We start from the raw sequence: 24,355 nt of genomic DNA, 5'->3' as shown, positions 1-24,355 counted from the left end.
CAGGTAGAAAAAGGCTATAATAGTATAAGGCGCATTGGAAGAAGGATTTTGCAATTTTTCACCAACTGGCGAGAAGGTGCGAAGCGAGGGGGGGGACGAGAATCTAGTGTGCGCGAAAATAGTAAGAGATAATATTGTGCAGAATTCAAGTGTAGAAAAAGAGAGAGAAAGAGAGAGAAAAGGTAAAAAAAAACAGGAGAAAAATTAGTATGAAGAGGAAGAAAAAAAGTTTTCAACCCTCAGGTCATGTGACTCGGTGAGACATAAATGAATTAGATCTTGTGGTAGCGCCTATCTCTTTTAATTGTCATATGAGAAATGCAACAACTAGCTAGTTATCTATGATAGTGTTGCTAGTAGTGGTGGTAATACTAGTCATTAGATCTAAGACATGTCTGTGCAACATAGTTCTCAGCATAGTACTAATAAGATTGGTTATCTCCAATTCCATTTCGATGATTCTTTCTTTTTTTTTTTTTGCTTTAACTTTCTTCATTTATTTATACATGTATTTTTGATATTTAGCCTAGCCCTTTATGCTCATAATCAGAGCTTACAAATGCATCTTTCAAATATACTTTCCATAGAGCCTCCAACTTATCCAGTTTCCTACCTTTCCCACCTTTCTTGCCTTTACCGCCTTTTGCAGCAACTTGTCCCTCATTTTCTTCTTGTATTCCTTTTCCGTTCTCTTCTTCCTTCTCGTCATCATCATCATCGTAATCAACATTGTTGTTGTTGTTGTTGTTGTTGTTGCTGTTGCTGTTGCTGTTATTGTCAAGTTCTTCGCGCTTCGTTTTTATGGGTTTGCCAAGATCCCTGGCGAGTTTCAACCACGAATCAACAGTGAGCACTGGTAATTGGTAATCTGCATCATCCGTCATATATTCAATCTCAAATCCAAACGGCTTGTCGCCTTTGTTGATTGCTTCCAAATCTGCATAGTAATTGACATAACGTTCAGGTGTAAATGTTTGTGGAATGTATGCGGGGCCGAGCTTGGCCGTTTTGGGCATAGGAAGCGGGAATGTCTTGTCGCGCTTCTTCTCGGCTGACATGAAAAGTGAGAATTTGTCCTCCTTGCTTTCATCTTCGGAGTCGTATAAACTTTGCTTTTCAATGAGTGTTTCAATCTCGTAAAAAAATTTATCCCATGGTTCAAATTTAATGGTTTTGAGTTCATTAGCAAGTTCTGTGATGTTGTATTCCCAAACTCTCAATCCTGGGTTAAATGTTGGCACTATTGAACTTGCAACGTGGGCAATGGAGTATCGTTCACCATAGTTGCCCGATTTGCGTTTGCCCTTCACCTCTGCATATAGTGATTCACGAAGAGTTTCCATATATGCAACTTTGTTCGCTGGTACGCCGCCTTGGACTCTGAAAAACCCATCATCGAATTTCGAATCGAGTGCTTTAAAAAGCGGCGTTTTGCCAAGTGGTGCTGTGTCCTTATATTCGTCATATTCGTCAGCATCTTCAGATTGGAAATACGATAATAAACCTGTTGATTTTGACTTATTCTTTCCCTCTTGGTTCTTCTTCTGGTTCTTGTTCTTCTTCTTCTTCTTCTTTTCTTGGTCTTCTTTTATAGATTTATAAGCGGCAACGCTGTCCAATGGTATGATGTGGTCTAAGTTCATGTGTCCGTATAATCCACCAATTATGACATCGCGAAATTCGTGGGTCCACACCACGTATTTTCTTAAACATGTCAAATCATAATTTTTCTCATTTGGTGGGACATGGCCAGTGAGCCACACTTTCATTTTTCTTGCTCTCATTTCTTTCAAGACATACCCCAACCACTCAAAGAGTTTGTATCCGGGTTCTTTTTTGCCATCGCAGTTGTCAACCAATGGGTTCAGTTGGTACCAGTATAAGGTGTTTATTGAGAGGATTGCTAGTTTTCCGGGAATGACTTCTTTGAAGAAATATGCACCACGGTTGAAGACGTGCATTTGGGCCTGTGGAATAAATTTCTGCCATATCTGAAATAATTCTCTGGTTTGCAATGTTGGTCCAACACTAAACAAATTGTGAGGAAACACGTCATTGTTCCCCAAGCTTGGGATAAGGTCAACTTCCAATTCTGGTGTGTCTTTCTTCTTGAATGTTTCGTACATCAAGTTGCTCACCAATTCATTCATTTCAAAGATGTTTTGTTCTGTACGTGGGAAATTTCGATCATTGTCATGGCGTATATTGTCTCCAGTCCATACAATAAAGTCAATCTTGTCTTTTAAATTCTCAGCTATCCATTTTATTGTGTCATTCATTGCAATCATTGATGAGTCGCAACCACTAATGGCGTTACCGTATTTCTGTGCATCACCGGTTGAGCCATGGCAAGCCTCATCGAAGGAGGAGCCTATCTTGAAATAGGGGTCGGGATGGATATCGGTAATGTGCAAAAATCGGCCATGAATAATTTGTTCGCCTTTCTCTGGTGTGGTTAACTTGATGGACTTTTTCGGGGTAAGACCCAATCTTTTGAGATCATTTTGTTGTGCTAGGCTCGGTTCAGTTAATTGTATATTGATATTAGTGTTGGTATTAATATTAGTGTTAGTGTTGGTACTTGTATCAAACTTTGTTATAGCAAATAGTGATGCTATTGCCATCAACAGTATGAATATGCCCTTGATGTATGTTTGCACCTTAGTTGCACTATTGGTTCCATAAACCCTGCTGTTGGACTTATGGCTTGGGTTGTAAATCAGGTCTTCTTTTTCTAGTAGCAACGGCATCCTGTGCAATAACAACAAGTAGAGGGAAATGTGTCAAAAAAAGAAAAAGTACTTGTTGACTATTGAGCAGAGTTTTGCAAACTCTGGTCTAGATAATCGTATATTTTGCAAGTAAGGTATGTGTATGTGTCTCTGTGTGTGTGTGGTTGTATATATATATATATATATATAAAGATTGTGTTGCAATGCAAAATGACCATCTGGGTTAAAAAGAGTGGAGGGTAATGGTTAATTTCGAAACCGGGATTATGGTTGCAGGGGGTATTATTAGTATGGATACACGACCAATACATCTGAGCAGCACGTGTCCACGCTCATACTAGTTTTCCTACTAGTTTTCTTACTAGTTTTCCTACTCGTTTCTACAATTAGTATTGTATGTGCTCAGTTAGAGAGATAAATAGGAGAAGAGAGTTAATGTAAAAGGAATAATCAAGTAAATATTAAAATGTAAGGTCATGATATAATTAGAATAATTGTCTCTTTAAATGTCAACTTTAAAGTATAGTCTAGCCAAGTAACTCTAAATCATCTTAGTAGAGATCTAATCCATCATCACTAATGGTTATGTGGATAATATTTTAAGCTTCCTCTATTCTAATTGTTATATATATATATATGTATGTATATTGTTAAGTAAGATCTACAATAGAAGATAGCATGCTTTATATATATGTGTCACAGTGCGACACACACTGGACGCTCTGTGCCCTCGTTTCCGCTAAGTGAATATTTGGAAAATATTGCACGACATAGGAAACTTGAAACTTCAAACAAGATGAGTTTATATAAATAGGAACGAGAAGTGGTAAAATTAACTTATCACTATTATATAGAAATATCGGTTAAATACAGAATTTATACGGTCAACTACATTGAACACAAATCACTAGGTGATTGTGCAGAGTGTATACTCTCACGATTCTCCTTACTAGTGACTTTGTATGAGACAATTTACTCTCTTAACTTATGAGCATTGAGACCTTTATAGGTGCGATCATTGACAATTACACTTAGTTGGAATATAGCCTATCAAGTCACGAACTCAAACCGCTGGTATCGGTGAGCTACCAGCTCAAACCGATGCTCAGCAGTCGTACACTTGTCACTTGTGACAGTGCTATGCGACAATATGTATATATATATATAAGCTATTGTGTTTTGTTAGTTTGTATAGTAGAGCCTGTGTCGCAAATATAAAATATGACAGGAAACAAGAATCTTGTAAAATTAAAATAGGAGAAATTGTAGTGGATCATAGTGGATCATATAATTCTACGACATACAGTTGCGACATTCAATTTTATTACCCAAAAGAGAAGTAATTTGCTATATGCGGAAAGAAATTGGCAATGAAAGGAAGGGAAAACAGGAAACGGAAATAGTACAAAAAGTACAAAAAGTAAAAAAGAGACAAATAAATTATGTGCTCTCTCCTTGCCTCTCTGTCTTTCTCCTGCTTTGTTGCACTGGGCACATATTGGATTCTGTTTTCTTTATCCAGTCAAATATTGTGTCATACTCCAAATCTAATTTCGAAATTCTATTATTACTATCCTTACTATTACTATCACTATTACCATACCAGCTCTCATAACCTATTTTTTACAAGATTTGTAATGACAATTTGTAGCTCTTTTTCTTTTTTTGTTTTTTTTGTTTTTGTTGTTGTTTTTGTTTTTGCTCTTAAAAATTAGAGATAAATCTCAATAAGATGTTAGAGATTCTATAATCCAAATTTCTATGATCTTGACGCTTAGAAAGAAAGATAAACACTTACACGATGGTTTATAGTATTAAAAAAAACCTTTTTTTTAAATTATAGTTTCTAAGTTTTTACTTCTATTTTTTCCTTTGGGTGGGGGAAGGGCATACTCCTGAATAGGAAGTGTAATTCAGAGAAATTAATAAAAAATGATTCGCGTGTAAATTCTGTGGGAGGGTACCTGATAGTGGCTGTGATTAGTTTGAAGAAACTCCTTTTTATTTCTTTTTTTTCTCTTTATTTTTTGTCCTTTCCCAACTTTGTGTGGCCCCGCAATAACTCTACGTGTTGTTTTATGTTGGTAATGATGATGTTGATGTTGGTGATGTTAATGCTGTTGTTGTTGTTGTCACTTCGCAATAGGGTAAGAAGTAGATGCAGAGATTGCCAACCAAAAACAGGAAGAAAAGAAGAATTGCACTTTGTTATTTTCTACTTCTGTGTCTGTAGTTTACCTCAGTTGACACAAACACAAACATAGACACAAAGACTCTCTAACTCTCTTTTAGTTCCTAAAGAAAACCGCGTCTTTTTTTTTTTTTAATAAACAAAATACAAAACATCTCAAATGTAAACACTGTGCTCCTTTTTTTGGCTCTTTATATATATAATTTACATATATATACCAACGTGAAATTTAAATTAAATGTGAAAAAATTTGGGAGAATAGCAAATGCAAAATGTGGTCAATCAACCAAACAATGCAAAAGCACAACATTGGAAAACAGATTTACATATTTATATGTATATATTATTTATGACCGATTAAATTGGATGCATTAATTGAACATCTCCATCACAGACAAACTGCACTTTATATTAGCTAATATTCTATTCTCTTTATAATTAATGTATTTCCCTTTTTTAGTCTCTCTCTTTTTCTCTCTCTCTTTATGTAAACACAAACAAACAAATATCATATAACGCGTATTTTGGTTATTTGTTTGTTTGTTTGTTGTACCCCAATTCACCCATACCCTTTTTTGCTCTCTTCAGTATACATATATATATATATATACTCTAGTACCTTTCCTTCATATATTTCAAAAATTTACATTCACAAGTTTATTTATTGCATAGTTTTGTTCACACCAACTGTTGACTCTTATCTTCAAAACTTTCCCTCATTTACAAATTATTACTTTCTTAACCCCCTCCCCTCCCTTCCTCGCCTCATACCATGCTTCAATTACAAACACCCAGCAAATTACCCACATTCACTCAGATGAAAGAACAGGCAATGACACCAAACACATCCACAATGTCTAATACTACACCTGCTTCTGCTCATGCTACTTCTCATACACCTGCTTCTGCATTTCAACAGAAAGTTACCTTACCACCATTATCATCGATCCTTTCCTCAGCACAATCAAACCACTACAAAGATCACCCATTAACCATGCTTCCACCAACATCATCAACAAACACTAGTGCAAACACTAGTGTATCTACTTTTCCAACTGCTACACCTTACAAGAAACAATCACCAATTGAGTCATATTCAAGCACACCAATTATAGCATCTACTCCATATTACTCACTACAACACCTGCACAGTTTCCCAATCACATCTTCTGCTTATCATTCACAACCAAGCAGCTTTGCATCCTCAACCTCCAGCTTACTGTTGAACCCATCACCACCACCATTACCACTACCATACCAACAACAACAACCACAACAACAACCACAACCACAACCACAATCATTTGCAAATGGAGACCACCCACTGTTTTATTCCAACAAGAGAGCATACAACTCTTCCAGCATCGACGACTCATCTATAATGGACACAAGTATACTCGAACTCCGCAAAAGCAAATCAATGACAAACACATCCAAAGCAGCAACATCAACTTTATCATTATCAGCTTCAGCGGTGAGACCAGCGTCGACTGTGCTTGTGAAATCTACAACTTCACCCACATCAGAAAAAGCATATGCATTCATCTCTCACTCGCCAGCTACTTACCCTTCACAAGAACCAGCTATAGACAATGCACCACTAGCACGTCGCAAGAGAAGAAGAACCTCACCCCACGAACTCAACTTGCTCAACAAGGAATTTGAAATTGGAACCACACCAAACAAAATGAGACGTATAGAAATTGCCAAAAAGGTGCACATGACTGAAAAAGCAGTACAAATATGGTTTCAGAATAAGAGACAGAGTATTAGAAAACAAAGCAGCTGTGAAAAGGAAGTATTGGTATTGCCAATGACCAATGTCTCTGTACAACAACAACAAGAGGAATTGGCCACTCAACAGCAACAGCAACAACAGCAACAGCAGCAGCAACAACAACAACAGCAGCAACAACAACAACAACAACAGCAACCGATTGAGTCAGTCCCAACCGTTTCTACATCATTACCATCTATTGTTTCATCAACACCTAGCAAACCACATATTACCACAGTACCACAGCTGCTCCTAAAAGCAGCATCGTCAACACCATTGAGTGTGACAATCGAAGCTAACGAACCTCAACAATTACAACATGGCGCCATGATTGAAACAAACAAGAAACAACCAACTGCATTGAATGGCAACACTACATCTACAATGACATTCAAGTTGATACCTAACATAAACTCAAACTCAACCAATTCAAATATGTTGCCTAGCTTGGGAGGAAGCAAGGTTACCCAGAAATTGAGAATGGAAAGTCTTGGAATGATGATGAGCTCAGAAAGAAAAGTATTGGGCGACATCACCAACCGTATGTAAAGACAGAAAGAGGGGGGACAATTCTTCACTATAAAGCTAATGTATTATTAAATGTATAATAAGTATATAAATTTGTAACGTTTCAATTTACGAACACTTTCATTTCTACATTGACAATTAACAAGATGTTTTGTAATAAAAACTTAAAAGAAAAAATATACAAAAAGGAGTACTTACACCACGATGAAGTATTAAAAAGAAACGGGAAAGGAAAAAAAAAAGATAATGAAAATAGGTCGCGATGCATCTTGCCACAAAAAAAGTGTTTACCTAAAACAAACTATCATGAGCGTTACCTTTTGTGTGTGTATAAGCGTGCAGACCCCTTTCAATTTTTATTGGACTAAGAAAGTAAGAAAGAAAGAGAGCACTCTAGAGCACACAGACCACCCTCTTCCTCCCCTTCTCCTCAAATTTTGTTTCTTTAAACGAATCTAATGCAACCATCAATCTTAAGTTGGTTTTTTTTTTATCAGGTTTTCATGGTAGAGTAAAAAGAGATGTTGGCTCTCAAGCAAGAGTCAAAGACTGTAAGAAATTACGCATTACTAGGGTCATATATAGTAAAGAAAACAAGATGAGAGTTAAGTAGTCAAAGTAATAATTTTTTGATTGGAATTGATGCAAAAAAAAAACATACCAAACAGAAAAACCTGTAATAATTGACTCAAATGAAAAAGGTGTTTGCCACCACTGAAAAAGCATGTCCATCATAAGCCAAAGACCTTCATGAATAAGGTCATGAGCATTCTCTTATTGGAGCCACTGTTTATCAAACAAGAGAATTGGCCAAAAGAAACAACCAAACATTTGGGAAGTAAATTGGTGTTACAAGACAGTTGGTAGCATCTTTTGAGTTTGTTTCACTCTGGATACTTTGCATATTAAAAGTTGAATAAGACGAAGAAGAATGTACAGAAAGAAGTACAATATAATACAAATTGTAACAAGAAGGGACTTGATATCGGTAAAGTAAATCTCAAGTGATCACTAAGATATCTTCGTAGTTGAATAAGTGTTCAGATAACCGTTTATCTCCATCTTCTCCTCCTCCTCCTCCTTATTTAATCTCTTTGGATCAAAATATACCTAACAGCTATTCTTGTACACCCATCTTTACTCTATCTCTTTAATCAATCAAAAGGATACATCAAAATAATAAAGCAGAAGAATAGGACCAGAGTAATACCAGAAAGCAAAACATTCTACTTAAATAGGTCAAATCCGATTATTTCTATAATCGAAATTGAAATACATGAATTATTCAAAAATACAAGATAAAAACAATTTATGTACTTACCTCGTATTGTATTCATCCCCTTCTCATCCTCCTTTTCCTACTCCTCCTCTGTATATCTACAATTTTGTATAAAAAATAGTAACAAAATTTAAAACTTTAATTATTTAATTCATTGATTTCTTTAAGAAAATTACTTGTATCTACAAAGATTTAAATAATTTAACGACCACGAGAAGTGGTTTTGGTGTGTTGACCTCTAACCTTCAATCCCCAGAAGTGTCTGATACCTCTGTGGGATCTGATCTTCTTCAATCTCTCCAAGTCATCTCTCAATTTAGATTCCAAGTTGTTAGCAAGGACGTGGTAGTCTTTACCGTCGACTTGGTCCTTTTGTCTGTTCAAGAACCAAGCTGGGATCTTATAGTTGGTTGGGTTTTGCATAATGGTGACAATTCTCTCCAATTCTTCTTGGGTCAATTCACCGGCTCTCTTGTTCAAGTCAACATCAGCCTTTTTACAGACCAAGTTAGAGTATCTTCTACCGACACCTCTAATCTTGGTCAAGGCGTACATGATCTTGATTCTACCATCAATGTTGGTGTTCAACAAACTATAAAAATAAGATTATGTTAGTAATTGTTTTGAAAAAAATTGTAAAATTAAATTTCATTCATGGAGATGGAAAAGTAATGTAAATGAATAGAAAAAAAACAAGTTAAAGCTTAGTAGATGATTTGTAGCACATTTTTATTCCCACTGGCAAACTTATCAGGCTTTGTTGACTACCAAACCACTTGAGTAGCAGTTCACATGTTTGATAGTAGTGTAAACTCTCTTGTAGTAATCATGGAAAAGAAGGATCGTGAAAATGAACTCATTTCCATTATATGTTTTTCCTTCCAGTTTTTGCAAAACTTCAGTTATTAATGCTAATGACTTCTTGCTCCAAAAAAATTGTATATTCGATTCTATTGATGGTAGAAAAAGTACTTCACAATGTAATGCTATTGTTGTTGCCGTTGTTACTTCTGCTGCTATTGGTATTGGTACTGGTATTGCCATTACTGCTACTCGTGATAATAATAGTGATAATTGTGCCCTGCTCTGCTTTCATCTTGCTACTCCTTCACTTGACTTGATATATTCGTCCACTTTTCGCTGCGATGGTCTCCATTCAATCCTCATCGCGCTTGATAGTCCACATACCGTAAAATGTGTTGGAATGAACCTTGTTCTTGGACAACTAATGGCATCTTTGGTCTATAGTCTGTTGATGGTATCTAGGTCTTTCTTAGAACTCCAAAAGTAGACTTTTTTTTTTCAAAATTTCCTATACTTGGCGTTGGTTTTTTTCTCCCTGGCAAAACTGTACATACATCGCGCGCACACACACAGACACACACACAAAGATTATACACACACACATGTACTAGAGGACAAAGTTAGGTAGCCGAGAGCGAGTTTATAGCCCTATTTACATCACGTGATACCCTCGAGAGGTACTTTCACTGCAAAGACGTAAGTAATTGAGTGTACAGCATGAGTGTAAACAACAAGGAAGATATAGAGATAGAAATAGATATAGACATACATGTATACGTACATACAAATGTTCAAATATATATATATATATTTATATATTTATAAGAGTAGGATAGGTGATGTGTGTAAAAGTTGGCAAGGGTTGGTAAGGGTTGGCGAACAAGACACGGGGAATGTAGAGATAAAACTACTGGAGCATTTCACGCTTCAAACACATTTGTTCCTATTAAAGATATCTCTATTTACAATCTCATTACTTCATTGACCATCATATTTGGCGATAAGCCATTCCATTGCTGGCTTCTCCACAAAGACTCTATTCGCTTTCAAGATGTCTCTCACTTGCACTTCTTCCTTGGAGAGCACTCTGCCCTTTAATTTCCTCAATGCCTTTATTTTCTCTGGCTTTGACAAGTTTTCTAACTTTTTGTCGCTAATGAAAAACTGTCTCATGCTTTGTGACAAATTCTCCCTCTCTCCATCTGTAATGAATAGCATCGACAATTGTTCAAGCCTGTGTGTTGATACAAAACTTTGTGCTACTTCCAAATTGCTTTGTTTGAATTGACATTCATTCTGAGTGACAAACAAGTTTCCTTGCTTGTATTGCGAGGTTAATGCGACTTGCATGGCTTGGTCATATTGCTTCTTGTTCAAATCCGTGCTCCAGTCATGTGGTCCCTTGATTGCATGTGCTTTAACTTCATTGTCCAAATGTGGCGAGTTACCAGTTCCCAAACGAGCACGCCCAGTACCCTTTTGAGGACGCAACTTGCGACCAGAGTATGGTTTGTCACTCTTTAATGTAACATAATTGGAACCAACACGGTCAGCATCTGCTTCGTAAACAACAGCATTCCATAAAAGATCTCGACGTGTAGGCTGCTCAGTACGGAAGAACCAGGTAGGAAGTGGGATAAAAGATTGAGGGGCAAGACTTGGAAAATCTCGAAGCTGCGCCAATGTATAGCTTGGTGGTTGTTCAAAATGAAGCGAAGGTTCGGAAGATGATTTGATTGGTGTTGTAGTAGTAGTAGTAGTTGTTGTTGTTAATGGTAATGATGATGATGATGATGATGCTGCGGAGGCGGAAGCAATGGTGCTAGCCTCAGGTGCCATGGTGGCCAATCTTCGTATCGAACGGAGCATCATACTGACAAAACAGAAAAGTTAATGTGTATAACTAGTTACAACGATTCTACCTTTGAGTATTGGTGGAATGCTCGTATACCTCTTCTTGTTGGTATTTCCTCCAACTGATTTGACATTGGAATTTTTTTTAATACTAATTCCTATTTGGTCGAAAGGCTTTGGTAGCGACTATTATAAATATGCATTGTGCGATTACATACGCACGCACAAATACTTTAGAATATTCTATATAGAGACATACAAATATTCGATCACCCCAACTATCCACTAGATCTACAATCCAAAAAAGGAAAAGGAAAAGAAAAAGAAAAGAAAAAGAAAAGTAAAAAAAAAACTGAGTACAAGAAACTTAAACAAAACATAGCAAGGTTGCTTAGTAATTAATAAAAATCTATTTCTAAACTATAACTATACTGTATTTTTGTTCTTGCTCTCGTTGCTGCTATTTTTCATGTTTTTATTTGTGTCTGTGTCCATATTGCCACTCTTGTGAGTGGGCTGCTCCAGCTCTCCTTCTCTCTCGTCATCGCTTCCGATGATGAAATCATCAAGTTGAGTCTCGCCAATACCTTCGCCCAATTCTATATCATCAATGTAATCATCACTCTGAGCTCTCGCATACGACCCTTGACCTTCTGTAGTTCTAAATCTATCCATAGTCTTTGCAAAAAATCCCTTCAGTTGCGACGCGTCTGCTTCTTCTTCAAATCGACTTAATTGATCTGCCCATTGCACATTCTTCTTGCGCCCATTGCCTCCATTTTTCTTCATTATTGGAGATGGCCTGGCTCTCCACGATGCATAGAGAAGGTAAAGACCCCAAATAACAATGAGGATGACTGCAAGTTGGATCAAACGCGCAACTTTGTTGACAGTAGGTTCTGCCTCTGTTTCTGTTTCTGCTTCTGCTGAGGTACCAGCCGATGACACAGTATCTGGTTGCGAATCACTGGTTTCTGATGTTGTAGAATCATCATTGGACGATGGCGTAGATGGAGGATTTACCTCAATCTTACCCTTCTTTTGGACACCAAGTGGATAAGTTACAAGGTTTTGGTTTGTTTCGTCAACATCCCTAATATCATAATTATTAGTTGCAATTTCCAACAAAGCTCTCGACACCTCTGGCAAATCGTATGGCACCATATGGCTCGAGTTGTAAATATCGATAAATGTCAAGTTCCGTTCCTGAATCACATATCCAACTTTCTTATCATCGTGAATCCAGTCAAGCTTAGCATCTGGATTTTCGAATCCTTTGCGTCCATTCCAATTCAATTTCAGCACATATTGCAAGGTTCCCTTTGAATTGCAAATGATATCATTCATTCCACTAAACAAGATTATGGGAACCTGTTTCAAAAGATCAGGAAGCAAATGCACCGAGGGGAATGAATGCTGAGCATTAAAATTTCTTCCTACTCGACCACTACACTCACGCCATGTCTTCATCACTCTTAAATTCAAATCATGCTTGACTTCATCATTTCTCAAAAAAGGAGTCACGTATTTAAGTTCAAAAGGCCAGTTTATTCCGCATCCAGGCCACGAATCTCTCAACGTGAAATCGTACATATTAATGCACCTTTGATCATCATCAGCACCATCACCGTTTACAGTAGCCGATAAGAGTTTCGTCAAGATCCCCTCGCACAAATTTGAGTCCAACTCAGCTGGGTTCAATTCCTTGTCGTCGAATTTGCTGTCAATACCATCAACTATTCGTTGGCATTTCTCGTGGTCTCCAAGTAACTCCATCCATCTGGGATTTTCCTTGTCGATCAATTTGTTCTCAATGAAAAATGGCAAGTAAGATAAGCTTTGTTCATTTGGCGACACCCAGCCATTTCCAATCAAAAGTGATTTCAAATTATATTTCTTTTGTCCTTCTTCCAATTTTGCATTTCTTTTAAGGATGGCGTCTGCAATGTATGGGATATATTGTCCGGCATAGGATTCGCCAGCAAAGTAAATATCATTATCAATCTCCTCGGGGTAAATCTCATAATACTTCTCCATAAACTTTAGAAAATAAAAAGCCATATCTGGCAAATCGTGAAGCCATTTCCCTTGGTCGGTATAGCTGAATCCCGTGCCAGCTGGTTGGTCAACGTAAACCACATCTCCGGCCTTGTGCCAGGATCCATTATTCATAACAACTTTTTCATCTTGGTTAATTCTAAAAGGCCCGGTTTCAAGTAAAGCGCCATCCATCGATGAGCAGCCTGGTCCTCCATTAAGCCAAAAGATTGATCGTTTGGAGTATGCCGAGTCGGTTGATTTCTTGGGGTCGGTGAACTTCCAGAAAAAGTACATTGTATTGTTTTCGGGAAAAAGCTCGACTTGGCCAGCATACATTATAGGCTTGAAATCATCGTCAATATTTTCGTGGAGCCCTGGTAGATCCGTCACCAAGTATTGCTTTGCCGGGTCACTATCACTTCCTTCCTTTGGTGGAATAGCTAGGACTGAAGTGATGATGAATAGGCATATAGTATAGATGGATGAAATTAACATTTTGCAAAACAAATGTTACTCACAGTCCACTACTTTGTTTATTTTTTTTTTTGGATGAAGGGGTGTATGTTTGTTTCTAAATAAACCAGGAGCTAGAAGCAAAGCAGATATATGGTAGGCTCGTGAATAAATGTGATTTCAATTAATTGGGTTGGGTTGGTGGGGGGTAGTGTGTGAGAGAGAGATTGTTGGTGTGTGTGTCAGTGTGAGGGGGAGGTATGGTGAGCAAAGAGAGGTGTGTCTATGTGTTGTGGGACGATTGACCGAATCCGCGCCCTTTTTTTTTCGAAGTAAAAAAATAAAGAAGAAAAAAAAAGAAATTGGACTAAACTACTAACAGCGCGATAGGAATATCAGAGAATACGGGTACAAAAGGTTATCAGATTATCAGATTATCAAATTATCGGATAACTTGAAATTCTGTTTTTCCGAGTCAACTTTTTTTTTATTATTTTTTATCTTTGATGCCTGTTCTGTGTGTCAATATTGACGTTATTCTATATGGAGAGAAAAGAAATAATATTGGGCAGAAAGAGAGAGATAGAGAAAATGTGTGAGTGTGGGGGAGGAGGTCGGGGTGAAGGCTGATTCCTCTTGTTGTTTCAGATTTGGGCACTTAATGACGGCGGAAAATAAGTCGAGCCTTGCACGATCATGGCTTCAAACCGCCCTTATCATCCCAGAATTAGAGCAACAGTACTTCTAATGACCCCACTTTGCAACCACAGAACAACAACAACAAAAAAAAAAACGAACAAAAAAAGTACACTACACTGTAAATTATTAGCCAAATTGTTTTATGTATTTTAGTAAATGATAAAAATGCAAAAAGTAGTAAAGCTAAACAAAAACGAAACGAGAACAAAACAAAACGAAACGAAATGGAATGCAACGGATAGAGGCATATCCCTTCATATAAATGTATCTATATCCAACATCTATAACACGTTAAAGAAAACACTCACACACACAACACCGCCAACCAATGCTGTTTGTTTCCAGAACAAGCTCTTTTCGCCCACCAGTCCCATTACTCTGTTAGCGCTAGAGGTGCTATTAACAGAGTGGGTGGTTGATTCCAGACTGGAGTCAGAAGATCCAGATTCCGAACCAGATGAAGCACTTGATCCCGAGCTAGCACTATCGCTTCCAGAGACACCTGAAGTAGTCAAAGTATTGGCCAGCCATACTGATTGTGAACCAGTAAATCCCCATTGATTGTATGAAGCAGTCTGAGAAGCATCTGAAGCAGTGGATTGGGCCGAAGCAGTAGAGCTAATCTCTGTACCAACAAGATTGCTTTGTGTATGTTGGGAGACTGCTGTTTGTGATGCAGATAAGAGATTGATTGATTGAGCAGATGGTTGTGAAGCTTGACTTTGTTGCTGGGTTTGTTGTGTTTGTTGTGATTGTTGTGTTTGTTGAGTTTGTTGTGACTGTTGAGTTTGTTGTGACTGTTGAGTTTGTTGTGACTGTTGTGTTTGTTGTGACTGTTGTGTTTGTTGAGTTTGTTGTGACTGTTGGGTCTGAACTGTTGCAGATGTGGCAGTTGTTGCTGCCTTAGTCTCAGCACCAGTAGTAGTGGTTGTTACATCCGTGGACTGTTGAACACCGTCTAATCCACCCAAGTTAGCAGCGTGTGAGGTGTTGATGATAGCAAGTGCCAATGTAGCAGCAGTGATGTATGAAAATGATGGCATTATTGTATTTGTATATTTTGAAAGAACTTTGAGCTTATCGTTGACTATTTGCACTTTGAAGTTTAAACCTTAATTTATATAAATATATATTAATATATATATATGTAGTATATATTTTATATTGGTAAAGAATGGTTGATGTATTGTCAAGTCAACTGTCGATCATCTCAAATGAGAAACTTTCCCTACTATTTATACTCAAAGTTTTGACACGTTCTTTTGCGTCACATAGCCATGATTTCATCTTCGCTTAAACAGATAAAGTGTGATCTCAGTTGATCCCGATTGTTTTCGACTGATCTAAAGACCAGCAACAGCCAGCCATTTTTTGATTTTTGATTTTTAATTTATTTTTTTTCTCTTGTGCACAGACTTGTTACAAACAAAGAGAGAGAGAACAAAAGAACAAAAAAAAGGAATAAAAGAATAAATAGAAAAAAAAGAATAAATAGAAAAAAAAGAATAAAGAAAATTACAGCAGTTACTTAGTTTGCCGATGACACAAAATCAAAACTTTCTCGGTGTTTGTAAGTTAAGGGGCTGTGGGGACTCCCCTTTCGCAACTTTACAACTCTATGACTTTTTTGACTAATAAACTTCAAAGCCATGCGACGCTGAAACAAAGGTGGAAAATTTAAACACAATCGGGAAACTGGGATTTGAAACTTTGAGATAAGCCTTGTCAAAGTTTTCTACTTGACCAACTAACCCCTGGCCGATCTTTTAAAAACACAACCAGCCATCAATGATGCATTATGATGATTGAAGTTGAAAGTGGTGAGGTCAAAGAGTCAGAGAAAGAGTGTGTGTGTGTGTGTGTGAGGAGGCAATACGTGGTACATCATTAATTTCTGGTTGAAGTTGAATCTTTTAAAAGAAATGAAAGGAGAGGCGCAGTATACTCCATGGAACTACGGTGAAGTTTAGGCAATTGCCACAAACTTAGTCTCATTACCTTTGTTGGTACAAGACTGAATAGGCAATTATTGTTAAAATATAATTCAAAAAAAAAAACAAAAAAAAGAGTGTAGATCTTTTCACAAATTTTTTTAATAATAAAATACAAGCGCCAATAAGATGATCATTTCAGATTAAAGCGTAGATAAGATCTTGACAATAATCTAAAGCCTCTGATGAAGCACCGACAGACTCAGTTTCGACATCACCGATACTGGCATGAAGTTTTCTGATTATTAGCCTTATTTGGCTAATTAAAAACTCGACATATGTTTCAAGACCATTCGACGCATATTTTATCTCAGTCAATAGCTCAATACTTGAGTAGGCTTTGTCGTCAGATTCGGATGCTCTGGAAATCAATTCCAGGCTTTCATGTTTGTCATTAGCTCCATTCTTTACTTTCGAATTAACATGTTCCTTCTCCTCCTCCTTGTCATCATTATCATCATCATTATCATCATCATTATCATCATCATTATCATCATCACTATTATAATCAGCTGCCAAAAACCCAGTAGAATTACCACATGACTCTTTGTGAATCAACGATATACAATCATCAAGAATTGTCTCATCATTCAAAGCAACTGCCTTTTTCAATTTTTTAACAACCAACAACTCTACTTGACGTTTGGCAAATAAAGAGCCTCGAATTGGAGAGAGTGGTGGCATTAAAGGAATATCCATGTAAGAGGGGTCCTTGATCCTTGAAAGCACACTAGATGTGTCAGTGCAATCAATAAACGGGTTGCCAATAATATCTTCTGTACTTCCCATAAGTTTCGTAGTAGAAGGGGACGGTACCATCATTGTCGTCGTCGTCATTTTATTCATCATCTGGACCTTGGAGTACACTGTCTTTTCGAGACTTGAACTGAATAGCCATTTAACCGCGTAATGGAAAACTGACACGGTGCCAGTATCGTGATAGTGCAGACCAATGTGCCCAAGTTTGAATTTGACCATGGTATTTATCTCACTATTGGGTAGAATATCAATCGCTTGAATTGTATACTCTTTTTCTTGGAGGTTAGTCATCAGCCCATGGGATTCAATACTTGAGACATAAACACCTTCGGATGCACGAAGTTGAATACTCAAACGAGGAATGCAAATTCGTTGTATGTGCTCTCTGATGATTGTCACGAGCGATGCCAAAAGTTTCAGTGCAGTGGCAAAACGGATTAGTTGTACACCTCCGAATTTTAAAGGTAGTTTATCAAGAGCCTCGTTGAGTGCTGGATCGTGTGATCCAACTTTCAATACTGTGACCGATAATGTATCGAGTAATTCTGTATAATTAATGAGACTAGGTGCACTAATTTTGTTTTCTTTTCCTTCCTGTGTCTCTTTTTCATTCAGTTTTTTTCCTCTTGTTGTGCTTGCCCCTAAACCTAAAAACAACAACTTGTTGATTGAGCTGGATTTGTTAGGAAGGAAAGAAAGTATTGCTTGGCACTTACCTAGAGCAGCATTTAACTCTTCAGCGATGCTGTGAAATGAATTTTTCAATACCACTTCAATCTCATCAATAAACTCCTCCCAACCGTCCCATTGACATGGCGCACATACAAACAGTGAATCTTTCGCAGCCAGTCTATCTGCATCAACACCAAGAAATATCACAGTTAAATAATCATATTGCGGCCTCAAAGATTCAAGCGCAGTTTTTAAAACATCCTGAAGCCATTTTGTATACTCTTTGTTGGTAATACTCTCAGTTGCGTTATATAGCGGACAGGCAAAGATTAAATTCAATGGTAAAGGTTTTGGTGGTGGTAATATTTTGGCAATATACGTTGACAGAAGCTCGCCTCCATGCAATAATAACTTGCAAAACCTTGCAAGATTGCTTGGAATCTCAAATTCATCTTGCAACTCTAACCAGCAAGTGCTCGTGAATTGGAATAGACTCACTTCTGGATTTTGCTGATTTCTTACTTGGTTCAAATAAAACGCCCATTTTTCAGTCAATGCGTCGGTTAGTTTATTACGGATGTTCAACTCTGGTAAGGCACCATCTGCAAGGTTCAAATTAAGAATACCATGATAAAACGTCACTGAACACAAGTCATCTGCTATTGAGATCATTCCTTCAAGTGTCTTGTCATTGTAAAGTAGCAAATAGTTGCTGAATAGATAAATCTTGGAGTCATCCCAATTCATTCCATCAACACTAATCTGCATATTGTCAAATATCACCAAATCGCCCAAGTCAAAATCTAGTTGCAATTGTCGTTTGATGTAGCTATTTACGTTGGCCTGGATCTGATAATCTTGCAAATTGGACATTAATGATGACTCGTTGTATATAGGCGGAGGCTTGATATTCAATATGTAACTTATCTCATCCAGTTCTCCCCCCACCCTGACTTCTGCCGTTTCACTTGAAAACGTTATTGAAGGTCGATAAACGTATTCCTCGTACCCTTCAGCAATCAATGGTGGAAAACTAACCAGCAATGGTGGTGATCCAATCGGATCGTTTGAAGGTAGTGGTCCCGCGGGAGAAAATACTTCATTTTCTGCATTGTCTGATTCATTTTCATAGGACATAATCGATGAAGTTCTCAGGTGATTACCACCGCATTTAACTCTTTTTGCATTTATCTGTGGTTTGTCTGTTGTTTTCTTCTCTTGTCCTCCATCCATCTCCGCCATTTCCCCCGCTTCTATCTCCATCTCCGTCTCCATTTCTATTTCCACTTTCCCCTTTCCTTTCCTATCCACTAGTGCTTCATCTAATTCCTCTTCAAGTTCCTCATCTGGTTCTTCTTCGATATCTGGCACATCATCATGGCACGACAAATACTGCTCAACTATAGCCCTATGCACTTCTTCTTCTCGACATTTTGTGTGTATTTTGCACTGTCCGCAAATTGGTCTCTTTTCTTGATCATACTTGTCCAAAACTAATGCATAACAATTCTTATGACAGATATGATCGCACAATAAATGTAATACTACTTCACCCGGCAACGTTATAGTTAAAGAGTCTTCGCAGAAACAACAATTGGCATAATCGTATCGTTGTGGTTCAACAACACGAACACTGTCCTGTGACAAAAATGACATTCTTGAAGGCTTCAGACTACTTTGCCCAGACATTCTCGAGTCGAAGGATACTGCATCTGAAGTACATGGTGGTGGTGGTGGTGGTGGTGGCAGCAACAGAAACAGGAACAGTTGAGGTGAAAAGCGGTCGCTTCGCACGGATTGCTGTGGTGAAAATGACAATTTCAGTTTAATTGTGGACCTTGTGGGAGTGATTGAACTTGTGGATCTGGTTGGGCTAGAAGAGTTGACTGGCGAGGTTGGCGTTACTGGCGTTGCCAGTGTTGTCGGAGCCATCGGAGTTGTTGGAGTTGTCGGAGTTGGTGGTAAGGACTTTGAATTCCTCTTTAGTTTGTCTCGCCACGAGACTCTTTTTCTCGACATTTTGTTATTATTGTTGTTGTAATTGGTGTTGTTGTTGTTATCTGTACAGATAACTCTTGATATCCAGTAGTGGTAATGGATTGTACGATGAAGAATAAACCATCTTTAGCAAATTAAATTACCTACTGAGTAGGATTTAGCATCTAAAAATACCTTGTCCATTTACTTGGGACCGTCAAAAATAAAAGAAAATTTCAACTGGCTTAAAAAAACGAATTATAATATTTATCTCAGTTTATTGGCGCATGGTGGAGAATCGAGAATGAGAATGAGAAGGAGAAGGAGGATGAGGATGAGGAACAGGTTGGGGTAAAGTGCGGGTTTCTTTATGTTACATCATAGTGTAACGTGTGTTCATTGTGATTAAATCTCTTAGCACAAAGCTGTGGTATGACTCTGCAATTATAATATCTTGTCCACTTGAGTATTACAAAAGTTTGGTTCTACCTTTGACATTTTAGAATAAAAAGTTTATGGAAATGTGGAGTACATCGCGAACAAAATAATTCCGGTCTCAATAACTAATTGAATTTGAAACGTAGAGTTATGGTAGCGTCGTTGTTTAATCGCAGGCTGGCTAGCACTAACCTTTTAGCCATCAAAGTTTATAATTGTTTTCATTACCAAAGCTCTTCCAGAGCTAACGCATTTTACACTCTTGAAAGGACATACAAATATTTCTAAACTATTGATTTGGTCTACTCTGGAATGGCATACAGTGTATTTGTCCATATTTTTTGTCCCATTTTCTTTTTTTTATTTCTCCTCAGTTTTTATTTTACTATTTTTACTGAAAAACTATACGAGATGGCAGCCGCCTTATGGTGCGAATAAAATGTTGGAGCACAATATTATATCTTTAACATATAAAATGGCGAGTGTAACGTTGTTCGCTACATTTAAAATCCAGGCAGACACTTGTCAAAAGAAAAATGTTTAATGAAATGGAGAAAGAAAATTATATGTACGTGATGTTTCAGAAACTGAACTCTGTCTTCTTTCTTAATCATCATCATCTTCTTCTTCTTCCTTTTCTTCATAAGCTGCAGCTGCAGCAACAATGGCAGCAAGTTCAAACTTTATTCTCGATTGGTATTTTATAGCTTTACTCCTGTACAAATAGAGCTTTTTTTTGCTAAGAGTCGTTTAACAAGAATCATGCATTTCACAAAACACTCTTTTCACGATTTAATTTCTTGGTTAAACCAATCCAACCCAGCTCGTAGAATGCTCTAAGCGAAATAAGGCGAATAACGCAATCTTTGTTAAAAATAATCGTTGTAATGATAATGATTCCAACTCTCGATGCTACCATATGAAAAATTAAGCATTCTCATTAAATATTTTGCGAAGAGATGCCAAAAGCTTTGATAATGTACAAGACTACCTTTAAAACTATACTTTTTAGATTATTAAGCTCAACGAGACATAGTTGTTCTACATAGTCTTTCTTCACCCCTTTTTTCTCAAGAAACAACTTATTTCAAATTTTTTCTTTACCTTCTGCAAAAATGGCTGGAAGAAATGCAATTAACAAACCAAAAATCAAGATGTTGGCACAGAGCCATGCAAGATCACTAAGCAGGAAAAGAGCAGCACGCTCATCGGTCCAAACTAGATCTTCTACTTCCAGATACGCTTCAAAGTCGTTGACTGCACCAAGACCTACCGATTCCAAGTCCTTGGCCTTATATACCGGTGAAACCCCGCTGTCGCAATCCGTGATGACAACAAACACATTATCGAAAAAGAGAGCAAAGAAAATCGCTAGAAACCAGAAGTACTTGTCGCAAAAGCAAGAAGATGAACTCATGATGGATATGGATAAGCAAATGAAGGAGAAATCAAGATTGGACAAAGTCAAAAAAGCATTGTGGGACTTGATTGAAAATTTTGAAAAGAATGGACCAACAGTGTTGCCAACAGGAGAAGGCACTACTTTGGGTGTGCAATCATTTTAATCCATAAGGATGTTTTAGTGGTGAAAATTGATGAAGGTATGAGAGAGTGGAAGTTACCAATCTTTATCTCCGTCTTTGATTTGATTTGATTTGACCTGCTTTGTTTTCTTTTGAATTGCACCTTTCCTGTTGCCTTCTTCCTCCCCCCCTCCCTGCCTCCAACTCCTGTTTCCACTTTTGACATAATGGTTTGTTTGTGGTTTTTCTCAGCTATTCATACTACAAACCACAAGTTGTACTTGAGGTAACAAAAGATAATCTTTGGCCCTCCTGTACGTCATTTCTTACAAAACTTTGTTGCATTTTTTATTATAACCACTACTACTACTATTATTCTTGTTCTTCTTCAGTTCATGTTTTTTTTACTTTATGTTTTTACATCTTTTCTTAATTTTTTTTTTTTAGATGTTTAGTCTATTTAGATCTAGCTAATATGCTTTCTTCTACAGTTTTCTTTAAGAATTGTGTCACTTCTTTTGGATTCTCTGCCTTGAATACCGATGTACCAGCAACAATCACATTAGCTCCTGCAACTGCCGCGGGCTTAACAGTATCCTTACCCAAACCACCATCGACTTCGATGTTCAAGTGTGGGTATTTCTGTCTCAAAGTCTCAACTTTTGGCATCATATCGGCCATAAACTTTTGACCACCGAAACCTGGTTCAACGGTCATGACCAATACCATATCTAAATCGTCTGCAAATGGGTAAACAACATCAATTGGTGTGTTTGGTTTGATACCCATTGCTGCTTTCAATCCATGTTTCTTGATCTTGGCAATGACTGAAGCGGGGTCCTTGGTTGCTTCGTAATGGAAAGTGTACGAATCTCCACCAGCTTTGGCAATGGCCTCAATCCATTCCTCTGGGTCCGAAACCATCATGTGGCAATCAAACACAATGGGCTTGTTGCTGTCTCTTGGAAACTGTTTTCTTAAACTCTCAATCACTGGTGGTCCAAACGAGATGTTTGGAACAAAGTGGCCATCCATGACATCCAAATGTAACCAATCGACATCTCCGGTGTCGACTACTCTTTTACAGCTGCATCCCAAATCAGCAAAGTTGGATGCAAGAATTGAGGGTGAAATAATTGGTTCGACCATTTTCTGTTTTTTTTTTAAAAAAAGATGCTTGAATTGCTAGTGCTTTCTTTTTTGTTTGCGTGTCAGCGGTAAAGGTGGTGCTGGTGGTGGTGTAAGTGTTGGTGCTGGTGGTGGTGTTTTTGGTCCCAATGGTGCACTTGAAATAATTCTGTTCAAAAGGAAATTAATTAAGCAATCGAGATTTGAGTATGGGCGAAATTTCCGTTCTTTATTAAAGATCCGGGGAATTCTAGTGCGACTGATACATTCATTTTATAAACTTTGTCTTGAGCCAACAAAAAATATATATATATATATAAAGAGAAGGTACGGGTGAACTAGTCGTCGACATTATTCCAAGAAAGTTATAATAGCAATTATTTTTTTTATATATAAATACTGTGGTGAACTGGATGTGTTATATGTTTAGTTTCACTTAAAAGACTTGAAGAAAAGAAATATTTCTTTTCTATTTTATTAATTCTTATTCTGCACCTAATCTCGACATTCGAGTAGGTGTAACACCATAAGTCTGTACCTTTTTTTTCTTTTTTGGCTCGACGGTCACGTCACGTCAATGGCGACTCTCACTATGTTTCTCGTTTTGCTTTCTCGCTCCGTTACTCACTCACTCACTTACTTACTCACTTACTCATTTATTTCCCACATAATTGTATCTCACATTTCTATTTACGGAATCGGCGCTCCAAAACACTGAAATCTTGAATTTCTCTTTTTATACAGCCGAAAGCAAGAGAAACTCTTGAAACAAGAATAGACAGCTAAAACTTTTTCTACGAAAATAAAAAATATACCTCAATGTCAGGAGAAGAAGAAACCAAGACCCCACAAGCAGATGGTGCCTCGTATAGGGAACAAATACTAGAATCAGCAAGGAGGAATAACACAGAGTTGTTGCTACAGATAAAGTCTGAGCTTGGAAACGATCAAGAGAAACTAGCACACCTTATCAATGAGTCAAGAGAAGTCATCACAAACAACACTCCATTACATCTAGCCTGTAATTTGGGTAATTGGGAGTTTATAGACATTGTGTTGGACATTGAGGGGGTTGAGATTGACCCACAGAATCGAGAAAAAGAGACACCATTACATGTTGCTGCAAAGTATGCCGTAAACGAACCTGAGCATGGATGTTTTGTGATTGACAATATGTTGGATGCTGGTGCAGACCCAAGAATCAAGGATCAAGACGGGTTGAAGCCAAGGGACTATGTCAGCAAAGATAATGAGAAATTATTGGACTTGTTGGAAAGCGCTGAGTATGCAATCTCAATGGAGCCACGTGAGGAGGATCAATTGAGGGAGTTTGAAGAGAGAGAAGCTGGAACTGGAAATGGAAATGGAAATGGAGTAGATGCCAAGGGGGAAACAGAAAATGGAAATAAGGAAGGTTCTGCTTCAGGATCGGAATCTGAAACGGACTAAACTTTTTGAATCATCTGCATCCAAATCAATGACAAATTCATTTTTTTTTTATTATCATTAT

The 24,355-nt window shown here is 37.5% G+C and overlaps 10 protein-coding genes across 10 annotated transcripts; 3 read left to right on the top strand and 7 right to left on the bottom strand. All coding sequences in view use genetic code 12, as the record gives it.

Annotated features, from left to right (window-relative positions):
* Positions 1-521: 521 nt before the first annotated feature.
* On the bottom strand, positions 522-2,750 carry PPN1 (Endopolyphosphatase; the record flags this gene model as incomplete). The annotated part of the gene is made up of 1 exon (XM_001523168.2): positions 522-2,750. One exon carries the CDS (start codon positions 2,748-2,750, stop codon positions 522-524), a length of 2,229 nt encoding a protein of 742 aa, XP_001523218.2.
* A 2,945-nt stretch (positions 2,751-5,695) lies between these two features.
* Positions 5,696-7,249, top strand: YOX1 (Homeobox protein yox1; the record flags this gene model as incomplete). The annotated part of the gene is made up of 1 exon (XM_001523167.2): positions 5,696-7,249. The coding sequence occupies one exon, from the start codon at positions 5,696-5,698 to the stop codon at positions 7,247-7,249; it is 1,554 nt and encodes a 517-aa protein (XP_001523217.2).
* A 1,459-nt stretch (positions 7,250-8,708) lies between these two features.
* On the bottom strand, positions 8,709-9,742 carry RPS18 (ribosomal 40S subunit protein S18B; the record flags this gene model as incomplete). Its single annotated transcript, XM_001523166.1, has 2 exons — positions 8,709-9,099; positions 9,696-9,742. The coding sequence occupies 2 exons, from the start codon at positions 9,740-9,742 to the stop codon at positions 8,709-8,711; spliced, it is 438 nt and encodes a 145-aa protein (XP_001523216.1).
* Positions 9,743-10,289: 547 nt separating this feature from the next.
* Positions 10,290-11,183, bottom strand: yml6 (54S ribosomal protein yml6, mitochondrial; the record flags this gene model as incomplete). The annotated part of the gene is made up of 1 exon (XM_001523165.2): positions 10,290-11,183. One exon carries the CDS (start codon positions 11,181-11,183, stop codon positions 10,290-10,292), a length of 894 nt encoding a protein of 297 aa, XP_001523215.2.
* A 408-nt stretch (positions 11,184-11,591) lies between these two features.
* KEX1 (Cell death protease) lies at positions 11,592-13,700 on the bottom strand (the record flags this gene model as incomplete). Its single annotated transcript, XM_001523164.1, has 1 exon — positions 11,592-13,700. The coding sequence occupies one exon, from the start codon at positions 13,698-13,700 to the stop codon at positions 11,592-11,594; it is 2,109 nt and encodes a 702-aa protein (XP_001523214.2).
* Positions 13,701-14,638: 938 nt separating this feature from the next.
* PVL30_004979 (uncharacterized protein) lies at positions 14,639-15,400 on the bottom strand (the record flags this gene model as incomplete). Its single annotated transcript, XM_001523163.2, has 1 exon — positions 14,639-15,400. The coding sequence occupies one exon, from the start codon at positions 15,398-15,400 to the stop codon at positions 14,639-14,641; it is 762 nt and encodes a 253-aa protein (XP_001523213.2).
* Positions 15,401-16,486: 1,086 nt separating this feature from the next.
* FAR1 (cyclin-dependent kinase inhibitor far1) lies at positions 16,487-19,468 on the bottom strand (the record flags this gene model as incomplete). The annotated part of the gene is made up of 1 exon (XM_001523162.2): positions 16,487-19,468. One exon carries the CDS (start codon positions 19,466-19,468, stop codon positions 16,487-16,489), a length of 2,982 nt encoding a protein of 993 aa, XP_001523212.2.
* A 1,841-nt stretch (positions 19,469-21,309) lies between these two features.
* On the top strand, positions 21,310-21,759 carry ALB1 (ribosome biogenesis protein alb1; the record flags this gene model as incomplete). Its single annotated transcript, XM_001523161.1, has 1 exon — positions 21,310-21,759. One exon carries the CDS (start codon positions 21,310-21,312, stop codon positions 21,757-21,759), a length of 450 nt encoding a protein of 149 aa, XP_001523211.2.
* A 414-nt stretch (positions 21,760-22,173) lies between these two features.
* Positions 22,174-22,866, bottom strand: RPE1 (RIBULOSE-phosphate 3-epimerase; the record flags this gene model as incomplete). Its single annotated transcript, XM_001523160.1, has 1 exon — positions 22,174-22,866. The coding sequence occupies one exon, from the start codon at positions 22,864-22,866 to the stop codon at positions 22,174-22,176; it is 693 nt and encodes a 230-aa protein (XP_001523210.1).
* Positions 22,867-23,664: 798 nt separating this feature from the next.
* Positions 23,665-24,294, top strand: PVL30_004975 (uncharacterized protein; the record flags this gene model as incomplete). Its single annotated transcript, XM_001523159.2, has 1 exon — positions 23,665-24,294. One exon carries the CDS (start codon positions 23,665-23,667, stop codon positions 24,292-24,294), a length of 630 nt encoding a protein of 209 aa, XP_001523209.2.
* Between the last annotated feature and the right edge of the window lie 61 nt (positions 24,295-24,355).

Source organism: Lodderomyces elongisporus, chromosome 7 (assembly GCF_030384665.1).
Source record: "Lodderomyces elongisporus chromosome 7, complete sequence".
Taxonomy (NCBI): Eukaryota; Fungi; Ascomycota; class Pichiomycetes; order Serinales; family Debaryomycetaceae; genus Lodderomyces; species Lodderomyces elongisporus.
Note: the sequence above shows the minus strand (reverse complement) of the source record. Positions and strands in the feature narration are given on the sequence as shown.